Raw genomic sequence first — 13,290 nt, 5'->3', positions numbered from 1 at the left:
TTGAGATTTCATTTCATGTACCAAACAGAGACTGCTTACCTCCCAATTCATTCTCTCCCTATTTTTCTAAAAAAAAAAAACAAAAAAACAAAAAAACACAAAAATCCTCATTTTTTTAAAGTTAGGCACAAGATTGTCCAGAATAAAGACTACATTCCCCAGCCTCCCTTGTAGCTCACATAGCCATGTGACTAAGTTCTGGCCAATGGGATAGCTTACCTTTAGTCTTTGTTTACATATGAGAGAAAAAACTTTTGTCTTGTTTAAGCCACTGTTATGTTGGCTCACGGACAGACCTAATATTTACTGATATATAAGATTAAATTTTACACAAAGGTCTATTCTTGCTCTCTCATGCTCTTTTTCAAAAAATCTGAGGTCCCTTTAAAATCAGCTCAATGTTTAAGTGTAACTAGGGAGAGAATTCACTAGAAAGTTACTGGCCTTTAAAAAGGAAAAAAAAAATATATATATATATATAACAAAGATATTGTCCTTTATTATCTCTGCTTCATAAACGCTCAACATGATAAAGTAAAAACTATTCCAGAAGATGTTAAGTCATCCGTGCAAGCCCACAATGAGTTCACGGGCGAGAAGCCATACCCTTATCCCACCAGTGAGCAGGAAGCGGCCAGAGCTAGATGGTAGGGCTGGGGAAGCAAATTTCAACGGCAGAATCCACAGAAAGCATTTCTTCTGTGCTTAAACCTCCTGGGAGAAAGAGTCAAGGACAGATGGACCAGGATTCAGGCACACACGCTCACCAGTGGGGAAGCCCCAGACATCTGCTTCTCCTTATTACCGCCCTTACCAAAGTTAGACTGTGTGAGCATAAAGGATTGACTCATTTCCTTGTAGGAAAAATTACACTTTTCTAAGAAGGATTGAGGAGAGGAATGATACTGTCATCTGATTCAAAGAATTAACCTCACGGCTGGCAACACGGGACTTTGTTTTACCTTATGCATTTTGTGATGCTCTGTGAGAGCAGGGACCGTGTCTTATTTTTGGAACTGCAGGACTTAGTGCTTGGAACGTGTGCATGTATGTGTTTGTTGTAATGAATGAAAAATATCCTGCTGGTTCTAGTTCTTCTAATTATAGGAGAAAAATCTCAAATAGAAATCAGGAGGGATTTGTTGTTTGGGTTGCCTTGAACGGGTAAGAATGTCCATTAAAAGGGCTGCATTCCCTCAAGAAACTGCCCAGGGCTCCACAAAGTGGGCACAAATGCCCAAGAGGCAGTCTTGGAGTTTCCCCAAGGCACTCTCCAGTGGGTATCTCTAGGGATGATGCTCTGACATCTCCACTTTTTACAATTTCCCCCAAGACAGCAAAATACCAAGGATCCAATATTTTTGTTGACGTTGCATACAGTTAGCACCAAATGATAAAAAAGCACAATACAAGTATATTACATGTAGAAAACCATACTTTCTCCTCCTGTGAGAAACTAATCTCACAGGAAAATTTGCCAGTCTTGAGGGCGAGAGTCACAGGACATCCTGAAATATGCTAGAAGCAGGCTGAGAGCTAGAATAAGCAGATCTCTCTTGCATTGTTTTCACTGTAAGCGCCAGCAGTGAAGGGGAGTTCTTTCCTAGCACACATGTAGAATAAGAACAACACGGAAGCCCCACAGCCACCGTCTCATGGATCACAGACCTTTTCATCTCCCATTAAGTACCATCGAAAATGAGCTCAAACAAAATTACCCCTTCACAAAGCTATCAGAAGTGCCTCCTGATTTCACGGCTGTCAGATTCTTCGCCTCTTTGATGAACACTTCTAGGATTCCTCCAGAGATGACAGGAGAATCCTTCTTCTTTCCTCGTTTAAAGGGCTTCTTTCCTGCATCAGCCATCAGAGAAAAAGAGAGAAAGAGAGCCACAGAGAGAGCCAGAGAGAGAGAGAGAGTGAGAGAGAGAGAGAGAATGAATGAGGGAGGAAGAGAGAGCATGAAAGAGAAAGAGAGAATGAGAATGGGGGGCAGGGGAAGAGAAAGAGAAAAGAAGGGAAGAGATAGATCATGGATTCCATTTCAAAATTTACAAATAAAATCCACAAAGATTTATTTCATTTTCAGAGTGAATGAGATCTTTACACTATTGTATACTTTTCCATGTAATCACTTAAATGCTTTTACACCACTGCATTCCTTCTGGATATATCTTTCAGTTTCGTTGAAAAAAATAAGCAAATAAATTTAAAAAAATTAAATACTCCCCTATAACATATAAAGGGATAAAACAGAAAAGACCCCGAGAGCTGCCTGGGCCACATCCCTGCTCTCTGTGAGGAACAGCTACAATGAAAGCCACACACATGTGCCAAGACCCCCAAAGAGAAAATTCCTAACTCCCGTCTTGGATATTTTAGTCGCGTACATTTTCAACTCCATGCTGGGCCAGCTCTAAAGGCTATAGCTCAGACACAATTACATTTGGGGGTGAGAGGAAACTCTTCCCGCATCACATTTTTATTCTGATGACATACGCTCAACATGAATAACGACCGCCTCCACCAGCACCTTTATTTAACACTGTTCTTAGTGCTTTGTATGAACGAACCTATTCAATTCTTGCAATATCCCTAAGAAGTGAGGCAACTGAGGCTGAGAGATAGTAATTTAGTTGCACAGGGTCACAATGACAAGGGTGATAGGAAAAGAAAGATAAAGGAGGCTGCCTGTAGGAGTTGAAGAAAGAAGAAGGGCAAAAGGGATTTAAAAGTTGACTCCAGGCTTCCCTGGTGGCGCAGTGGTTGAGAGTCCGCCTGCCGATGCAGGGGACAAGGGTTCGTGCCCCGGTCCGGGAAGATCCCACATGCCGCAGAGCGGCTGGGCCCGTGAGCCATGGCCGCTGAGCCTGCGCGTCCGGAGCCTGTGCTCCGCAACGGGAGAGGCCACAACAGTGAGAGGCCCGCGTACCGCAAAAAAAAAAAAGTTGACTCCATCTGGATTTTTCCTTTGTATTTTTTGTTCCAGGTTAATTCCTTTCTCAGGATGCCCTGAGCAGCTGTGAATGTCATAAATCCAGACAGCATCTTTCTGCACCTCCCCTCTCAGCAGGCCATCCCCCATCTCCCCCTAACCCCCCACTCCACCCGGCAGGGGGGAAGATCCTATATGTCCTGGACTTCCAGGAAACAAATCTCAACATTAAGGTTGGTCTCTAAGTATGAACTCTGTCCTTTCCTTGTAGGAATCTGACACCCTTCCCCATATACAGTGTATACTTTTCGACTCTCCTTAAACGACAGTGACACCTAAACCTTTCCATTTCATCTGTGTAATGTAAAAGTAACATAGTCCCCTGATCCCTATTTCCACACTTCTAGAAATGGAACGTCCCTGATCAAAGTCATTGATTTGTTTTCTCTACCTTGAAGCTGTCCTAGTGGAGGTGTCAGGTTCTCCTCTGGGGGTATGTAACGTAAAATGACTGTCAGCTCTCCTTTGTACTGAAGGCCGATATCCTCAGCAAATTCCACCTGGCCAAGAGGAGACAGGTGAAAAGAAAAAGTGAGAATGCTTGGTTTGTAATTTTGTAGCCCATATTTGCATGTACAATATTTACTTGGTAGCGTAAATGTGACAATTTATTCCCATTCAACTATGTTGGCACTTATTGGTTCAAGAGATGCCTCAGGCATGAGAAAAGAGAGTCTGGAAAACTCTATGAAGCTATTTGAGTATAACATTCAACGCTAAAGGGCTTCCCTGGTGGCGCAGTGGTTGAGAGTCCACCTGCCGATGCAGGGGACGCGGGTTCGTGCCCCGGTCCGGGAAGATCCCACATGCCGCGGAGCGGCTGGGCCCGTGAGCCATGGCCGCTGAGCCTGCGCGTCCGGAGCCTGTGCTCCGCAACGGGAGAGGCCACAACAGTGAGAGGCCCGCGTACCGCAAACAAACAAACAAACAAACCCCCAAAAAACATTTAACGCTAAAGTAAAAGGAATTTGAGAGGAGATATATAACACACGTTCGGTGAATCAATGGACACTGAGTGCCTGTGATGGATTGAGAACTGGACCCATCATTGAACATACCCAAATAATTTGGGGTATGAGGCAGGAATAAAGATGTCACTGAAAACAGCCCCAGAAGATCCTTCTCTCTGTCTGTCCTTGATGTCTCAAGGCCTTCCTAAGTGTCCAAGAAGGGGCAAGTAGGCAGTAATGTCTGGTTCACATTGGGCTGCCAGCCACCAACTATGAAAAGCTATACTGGTAATTCACATCATTAAAACTCAATGAGGAAAAACTGGTTCACTCCAACATTGCTGGTGGGACTGTAAAATGGTTCAGCCACTCTGGAGATCAGTTTGGCATCCTCTTAAAAGACTAAACATACAACTACCATACACCCTAGCAATTTGCACTCTTGGGCGTTTATCCCAGAGAAGTAAAAGACTGTGCACACTGAAAAAAAATCTGTACATACATATTTGTATCATCTTTGTTTGTTACAGTACAAAACTGGAAACAACCTAGATGTCCTTCAATAGATAACTGGTTAAATAAACTGGGGTACAGCCATACCATGGAGTACTACTCAGCAAGAAAAAGGAATGGCTACTGAAACACACAACAACTTGGGTGAATCTCTAGAGAATTATGCTGAGCGAAAAGAGGTCAGCTTAATAGGATACATACTATACGACTCCATTTACATGACATTTTTGAAATGACAAAATAATAGATATGGAGAATAGAGTCATGGTTGCTAGGGGTTAGGAATGGGGGTGGCAGGGGGGAGGTGGGTGTGGTTATATAAGAGCATGAAGGATCCTTGTGGGGATGGACCCATTCTGTATCTTGGCTGTAGTGGTGAATATACAAAGCTACACATGTGACAAAACTGCACAGAAATAAATACACAAACACACAAACGAAAACCGAGGAAATCTGTATAAGATGAGTGGATTGTATCAATGTCACCACCTTGGTTGTGGCATTGCATTATAGCTTTGTAAGATGTGACCATTGGGGGAAACTGGGTAAAGGGTATACAGGATCTCTCTGTATTATTTCTTACAATAGCATGGGGATCTACAGTCTTCTCAAAATCAAACTTAAAATTTAAAAGTGCGGTGTGAGCACATACCCACAGCCTCTGAGTCAACGGAACTTTGATTTTTCATAAATAGGGTAAGAAAAGTAGTGTACTTTCCTCAGACTTTTCCTGCAGGAACTTGACTGCTGAGCAATGAGTCAAGGGCTGAGAGCTGCTCTCTTCTGAGAGAGGGCAGACTGAAAGAATTCAGAAACCCCAAAACCCACGAGAAAGCCCAAGGCTGTTCAAGCCTCAGCGAAAAAGACTGATACCATTACAAAAGGAATCCTTGCCTTACTTTGCTTCCTCTTGGTGGTGCTAAAACTTATTAGTAAAGGTGGGGAAGTCATTTGGAGTATTCTATTCAGCTATCTTGCCAGGGGCACAAGTGATATTAGATGGTGGAACAGACTATCCATCTAATATTTAATTATTTTAACTTGAGGGCCTTGTAAGAGGACTTTTCTAATTGTTTTGATGGTTTCAGTAAATTTTAGTTTATGTGAAAGTCACAAATGGAAAATTAGAATGGATATTATGACAGATAAAAGAGATCAACTGCTTTTTTGGTTCCATGGCTAATGAGAGGTGAGGTATTTGTCCTCTCTGGATCTGAGTGGGCTCTGTGATTGCTTTGACTAGTAGAATATGGCAGAAGTGATAACGTACCAGTTTCTGGGCCCTGGCCTTAAAATGAACAGCTTCTACTTCTTCTCTTGGAATGAATATTCTTGGGATTCTCCCTCTGGGAACCCATGATGTGAGGTCCAAGTCACATGGAGAAGCCACACGTCAGTGCTCTAGTCGGCAGGCCTAGCTGAGTTCCTACCTAGCTGGCAGCCAACATCAAGTATGAGACGGCCAACTGGAGCAACCAGCCCAGTCAAGCCCTCAGATGACTTCAGCCTCAGTCTACCATCTAGCCTCAACCGTATGAGAGACCTTAAATAAGAACCACCTAGCTGAGTCCAGTCACCCCACGGAATCAAGAACAATAGTAATAAATTGTTGTTTTAAGCCACTAAGATTTAAGGTGGCTTTCTATACAACAACAGTTAACCAGTGCAAGCTCTGTTTGCTTTCAGCTGAGATCTTTGGGTAGGAAAATATATTGGCAGAAAAAATTATATGTGCAGGTGTCACATACTAACGTGTAGTGTATTTGTAGAGATCAAAACATGCATTATTGGGATTTATTAATGTTGCATTACTTTCTAGCTGAAATTCAAATACACTGGTGACTTGGTATAAACACAGTCCTCAAAACTTGTGGGAGTAGAAAATAATAAAGGTGAAGTCTTACGGTATTATAGTCACACACAAAAGAAATCCAAAGGAGGGAGTCATCTTACAGTCTGCACATAGCTAATATCTTGGGGTATTTTTGGTACACTTGCAAGGAAATTCCAAGGCGACATCCTGTCCTGGCATACTACCATTTTACATTATTCAACCAACTCCTACTCAGAAAAAGGTTGCAGAATTCAATACAGTTTATTCAATTCTACCAACACATATGGAATGGCTTCTTGTAGTAATGATTTTAAGGCATTTTGCTAAGTGCTACGGGGACCCGGAGAGAGACCCGGCTTTCAATGAATTTTCATTCTGTCCAGGAGATATATATTCAACAGAAGCTCTGTTCATCTGCCCGAATGCTCTCCATTCCCAGCGAAGAGCAGAATCCTCTACAAAGACCGTGCGTGCCCGCTCCCATCAGCTGAAGCACATGCTTAAGTCAGCTGCATTAGTCCCCGAAGCTCTGTGCCAGGCCAATTTGTGGCTGTAATTATATAACTGAATGTCACAAATTGAAGAGTCCCAAAAGACAGCTGCTACTATAAAAATTAGGTTGACCGACTTATCAGAACTAAAGATTTGAAAATAAATTTGCTATTGGATTGTATTTGGGCTCAAGCTGTAAAAGATTAGGAACAAGATGGTGAATATGTAGAAAGGTTTTTGCACTTGGTTGACTTTGAAAGTACTCTTAAGTTTTTGTTTCACTTTAGAGAAACGCAAACTAGCAACTGCTGATTAGGATACATTAGGGTCAGAATTTATGCCAGGAGGATATGACAGAATTGCAATCACTGAAACCATACTCAAACAAAACAAAGTGCCCCTGTATTAGAAGACCTGAAAATGAATGCACATGTATTTGTTTTAAGTTAAAATACATGATTAAGAAATGCACTGGGGGAGCGGGTATGTGTTTGACTTCTGTGACTTAGTCTATGAACTGACCTACTATTATTGGTCCTGATTGCTGGGAGAAGAGGGCTTCTACCACACAGCAAGCTCAATGCCAGACAAATGATGACAGTGGCTCCCAATACAAGTACAAAGAAACTACTGTGGGAAGAGAATAATCCAGAATGGGGTGAAGAGGGGGCCCGTGTCTGGTCCTTAAAGGATGGGAGAGATGATGACATACGAAGGGGGGTGGGGGGAGATGATTAGTCTGGGTTAAGAAAGCAGGATGAGCAGAGTACAGTGGGGCTTGTGCAGAATGTGTCTAAGGACTGGTAGGGAGTCAGGTGTGATCAGAACCGTGTGTGCAGGGAAGAAGCAGCAAGGAAGACGTAAACAAGCTGTCTACTCTGGGGTCCTGAGGAGACCTGAAGACACGAATTCCTGTTATCGTGTTTTATTAGGGTGGGTAGTAGGGTAGTGGGACCACAAAGTGAAGAGAGGTTTACCAAGGTTGTGATATAAGGCAAAGTTTCATGGAAAGTAACTTTTGCTCAGTCCCACAGGGGAGCTCTGAGGATAAGACAGGTCACACCTCAGAGCTGTCTCAATCAGAGGCAAGGGAGTCACCCATCAGTTATTGATCAAGGGCTCTGCCCTCAAGCCCCAGAAGCCTTAAATACCTAGGCTCTTCTGGCTTTCCATGCCCACATTCCAAGCCCAGTCCAGCAGCCTGAGGACGCCTCTCCTACACAGATTGGTAGGTGCTGGCTGGCAGGAGGGACAGCCATGGGGAGCCATGTATGCATGAAAATGGGGATACAGGTAAAGCACTGACATCTTCCTCTGCTCCAGAAGGCTTTTTGAAGAGCTAGAGATCCACTTTCCATCAGAGTAGGAAGCAGAGTTTCCACTCAGACACTTACAGGTCTAAGGTGGGGTCATATATCATGGACATAAGTCTGCTCAAACTGCCACATAAAGAGAGAGCCCTTTAGCTAGGCAATCATTTCACGGGACCTTATATTACACTGACTCTGCCTGAAGGTGGGATGGCGAAGATTTCCTTGGAAAACCACTTAAGCTTGCTGTTGACTTTCAAAGGTCCTTTATATAATCACACCTTCTGGGAACACTCGAAAGGCAATTTATACTGACAAACTCTTCTTGTCTAACTACCTAACATGCCTTCCGGTAAGATAGCGAGTTATAGCTAATAAACAGTCCCACGTCATGCAGTAAATGGGAGTTAGACTGTGAAACTTTATAGTAAGTACATCTGGCATCTTGAGTTCTTTCTCCATCTGCGTTGGCCTCCATATGGCTTGTAAGACCCAGCAAAAACAAAGGAAGGGGCTTCCCTGGTGGCACAGTGGCTGGGAGTCCACCTGCCGATGCAGGGGACACGGGTTCGTGCCCCGGTCCGGGAAGATCCCACATGCCGCGGAGCGGCTGCGCCCGTGAGCCATGGCCGCTGAGCCTGCGCGTCCGGAGCCTGTGCTCCGCAACGGGAGAGGCCACAGCAGTGGGAGGCCCGCGTACCGCAAAAACAAAAAACAAAAAAAACCAAAGGAAGGTGTCCAGGGACTTTTCACCAACACAGAGTCGATAAGCAATAAGGCACTGTGTCTTTCCAGCCTTCCCACTGCCAAAGGATGTCAGTATTTCTGAATGTTTAAAGACTGTTAATTCCGATCGTCTATTACTAAGGAAATTGGTCCCTGTAGCTCACACTTCAGCTCCTCAGCTGGATAATCTACAAGAAGCATCGAGTCTCCAAGGCTGCCCATGCTCTAGCTGCAGCTGATGAGGTGACTCCTGCACTGAAATGACTGAGGGGCAGACGGAGAATGAAATGACAGTCCCCAGAGTCGGCTGGTAATCAACCAGAGGGAGCCCAGCTCAGCCCGAGGACGAGCCACTCACGAAGCAGGAGGCGGCGTACAGAGCATGTTTTGGTATCCTGCCTCCCTGGTTTCGGAAGGCATGGTATCTAAGCAAGTCTGAATAATCTGCAGCCTTTCCTCTGTAAGTGTCAGAGGGAGCTTGGTGGAAAAAGATGACAGGGATTAGAGACACCAGTTTCAGTTGCGTTCCCCAGAAGCCAACCCTGAGGTGAGGATTCTTATGCAAGTGACTTATTAAGCAAGTGCTCCCAGGACAGGCCAGTGAAGGGGTTGGGGAAATAGGCTGGGGAAGAGGAGGAAGCCAGGCAAAGGTGCAGCTAGATCCAGCAGGAGAGCTCTGGAGTATAACGCCTCAGAGCTTTTCCCACTCAGTAATGCAACGGAGCTTTCAAACTCCCCCATCTATCAGTTATTGGCTAAGGGTTGCCTTGTGGCAGGGGGTACATACGCTCCCAGGAATTTCTGGCTCTCTGCCTACGTGGGAAAAATTTACAATAGCCTGAGGACAGACTTGTAAAGAGAGCCTCTGGCAGAGGACCAAAGGAGTTCCAGTGCCATTAAACACCATCAGGATGTTTCCACTTTGCGCGGCCTCAGAGAGATGCTTCTCCCTTATGATAGAAAGTCAAACCACTCAGTGTCAATGTGAAGGTGATTACCATGGAAAGCTGTTGACCCCGAAGCACAGAGGATGCTTGGGAGAGGCCTGGGAGAGCTTTGATATCATCTCAGTGCAAATTCTCCAACCATTTCCAAGAAACTGACTGGAAACCCTCCAAGCTGGTTTCCAAAGAGCCCCTCTGTGCTTTCATGTTATATTTCTGACAGACAAATTAACTTCATGGACTAAGATACATGTTACTTGTCCTTCATCAGTGTCACGCATCGTATGATATGTCGGACATTTTCTATGATTCTTTGATGCTCACCCATTACACAAAAGGAAGCACGTGATAGGAGACTGTTAAGTCAGATTAATTGCTATCCTTTATGTTGAGGCTTTTCATTGAATTCCAAGAAACTTAGTACTGTAATGACCAAATATTTCTCATATTTAATGTCAGAGAAATGTTACGCTATCATGGACTTGTTAACACTGCACTTCCTATCTCTACCACATTTACGTTAGTCATGGGAATGAGGTTATTTCCTGTTTGAGGATTTCTATTTCATTGTCCATTTTACCCATAGCCCAATTAAACCTCCTAAAGATTTTCCATGAGTTATTTACACCAAGTTTAAGGTCAACACTTATAAAATCCACTAGAATATTGCATTTAATTTCTGAGTCTCAGTTTCCTTATATAAAATGGGGACAGCTATGCTAACCCCACACTGATGGTTGTAACCATGAGACGTGAACGACGCTGCTACTGATGATGATCAACAAGTGTTACTGATGATGGTCACTTGTTTTTTGCTGTCTAGCATCCACTCACCATTTTTTTTTTTTAGTACTACTGTACCAGGATTTCTTTGGGGGCAATACCACCTTCAAGACCAGAGTTACGTCCTGATTGTCTTAAGCCACTCAATGTATCTCACCTCCCTAGCCAGAATGATTGGCTCAGGATGGGCAAATAATGTAATGAGAATTAGGAACCAGAGCCAGGGCATTGGCTGGACTATCGGGAGGAGGAGTAACTCTCTCCTCTCCTGGACAGTGTGAGGCAAGGATGAGAGGTTTGCAGCTGTCGTGGTGTCCAAGAGAAGCAGACCTGGAGCTAGTGAGGGAGGCCCACACTGCATGAAGTCTGCAAGTGAAGCTAACACAGAGAAGAGAGACCAAGAGACGCCAGGGCCTTGCTAAGATCTGAGTATCTGGATTAAGCCATGCTTGATAATCGATGGCCCATAATTTCCTTTTATTTTTTTGAGTAGCATGAGCTGGGGTTTCTGTTAATTGCAATATAAGGACTCCAATGTAACATAAATACTACCTAGCATTTAGTGAGAAGTTTACAGTGTGCCTGACACGATACTGCAAGCATCACATAGCAGGCTTCTTCAAGCCTCACCGCATCCCTGTAACTGATGTCCAACTCTTTTATCACCAGTGAGAATACCAAGGCCTGGGAAGTTAAGTAACTTGCCCAAGGTTACAGAGTCGCGAAGCCAGGATTGAACCCAGGAAGTCTGAGCTGCATCCACTATCTTTACCATCATGTTCTTTTTGCCCTTCTCTCTATAAAGAACAATCTTTCGTTACGTAAATGTGACCTTTTTTCCACCTCACGTTTGACTTCAAAAATTACTGTAAATGTAGAGATACCAATTGCATAGAGTGAATCTCAGGTACTGTTGGTTTAGTTTAGAACATACTATAGTAGCATTTAATTTCTAGAACCAGCTTTGAGATTTCTTTTTCTGACTATAACTCAAGACCTGGGTTCTGAATCTCAAAAGTAGGAATGTAGGAAACCAGATACTTTAGCTGCTGGTCACTTCCTCCTGTGAGCTAAGGCAAGAGCACACCTGCTCATGTCTGAATTGTGGAGAATGAGGAAGAGAGAGAACGTTTTGAGACTGATCGTGCTCTATGGAGCTGTTTTTGTCTATGTGAAAATGAACGCTTTCTCTTTCTAATAGGATCATAGAATGTATTCTTTTGTTTATCCATGGCAACCTTCGAATGATGACTACATTTTTAGTAGATCAAATTAATAAGATATATGATTATGGGGCTTGATTTTACAGACAGTCTGTATCGAAGAAGAAGGCTTTCCAAAAGAATGGATTTGCATTTATTATATTATTTCCAAATTAGCTGCACTAACCTTTTCAGATTATCGCTTGACAACTGGAAGCCTTCAGATTCTTTAGGCCTGTGACATCAGTTTTGCTCATTACTTGTGTAACTGTTTGACTCATCTGGAAGCATTTCCTACCTTGGGCTGAAGCACAAACCACTCATCACTTGGATTTTCGAAGTTCCATGAGTCAAAAGGAATCTCCACCTCCCCGAGGAAGCTGTTTCGTCCAAATCGATCGTAATGCCAGACTGAGAGCTGCAGAGTTCTCGTTTCCAGCTGGGCATGGCTGATGGTATACTGCAAAATCAGATTTACAACATCACACTCCATAAGGAGGGCTCTGCCCACTTCTAGGACAGGTTGAAATTTACTACCAGCAGCTTTCAGATCAAATACATTAGTAATATGAACAAAACAAACCCAAGAGAAAAAAAATCTTCATTTTTCTTCGTTTCTGCTACACCCGAGGTTCTATTCCATAAAATCATTTTGTGTGAGCCTTAGCACTGAACCATATATCAACAGACTGTTTCGGGGGGGAGAGTCGATAAATTTCAGATATTGTATAAAAAGTGTCAGGTGATGAAGCTTGTCCCCTTTTCAGTTTTACCTGCTTTTCATTTGCCTAATTATTTTGTCAACAACTACTTTGTAAGCACAATGTTTAATATATCAATTCTCTAATTTATCTGTCTTATTTTATTTATAACAAGAAGCCCCAAATCCAGGATAGTATTGACAGTGAGAAACTTGCAAATGCCAAACCTCATAAAGTTCAGCCTAAGTGCAGGGATGAATCGATATATACGTAGGTTGAGCAGAAAGGAAATATTGTTGGCGTGGTTTTGCCTTTTCCAGCAGAACATTATCCAGGGCCACAAGCCCATACACCCTCAAAACCTCCTGATTATCCTAAGCAAATGACCACCTGGGACATACTTCAGACCGACTGACTCCTGATCTCGGATTTGCGTCTACCCCATCCTTGCTGTTCCCGGCATGATTAACCTGGGCCCCCTGCTTCCTGGATCTGCCATGTCACTCTGTTTTTCTCTTCTGCTTGGGCTCATCTTTGCTATCTTGTCATGGCTGCTGGATTCACCCTCTGCCTATATTCATTCATTTTCACTTTGATCTGTTTTGATATTGGTTCCTTCTTTCACATATGACCCCGCTGACACATGCCCCAGCTCACCAACTTCCTCCTATGATGGACGCTGACTCCATCATTCTGGGCACAAGATCCATAAATTACTCTGCGACTGGCAATAACGTCTACATCCCCATCTCCCTGGATCTTTCTTACCAGGCTAGATTGGTCCAGGGTGAGAGAAGAGGTTACATGGAAGCCTATAGGGAAAAGTCATTTCTCTAGAAT

The 13,290-nt window shown here is 43.5% G+C and overlaps 1 protein-coding gene across 1 annotated transcript in view; it reads right to left on the bottom strand.

Annotated features, from left to right (window-relative positions):
- SYTL5 (synaptotagmin like 5) overlaps window positions 1-13,290 on the bottom strand; it is a 234,584-nt gene that overhangs the window by 32,461 nt on the left and 188,833 nt on the right. Inside the window, exons 13-15 of the mRNA XM_079909888.1 lie at window positions 12,048-12,209; window positions 3,387-3,495; window positions 1,719-1,854 (exon numbers count right to left, since the gene is read on the bottom strand). Of these exons, the coding sequence (XP_079766014.1) occupies window positions 1,719-1,854; window positions 3,387-3,495; window positions 12,048-12,209 (407 nt within the window). The remainder of the gene's footprint in view (window positions 1-1,718; window positions 1,855-3,386; window positions 3,496-12,047; window positions 12,210-13,290) is intronic.

The sequence above is a fragment of the Stenella coeruleoalba genome (genome assembly GCF_951394435.1).
Source record: "Stenella coeruleoalba genome assembly, chromosome: X".
NCBI lineage: Eukaryota > Metazoa > Chordata > Mammalia > Artiodactyla > Delphinidae > Stenella > Stenella coeruleoalba.
Note: the sequence above shows the minus strand (reverse complement) of the source record. Positions and strands in the feature narration are given on the sequence as shown.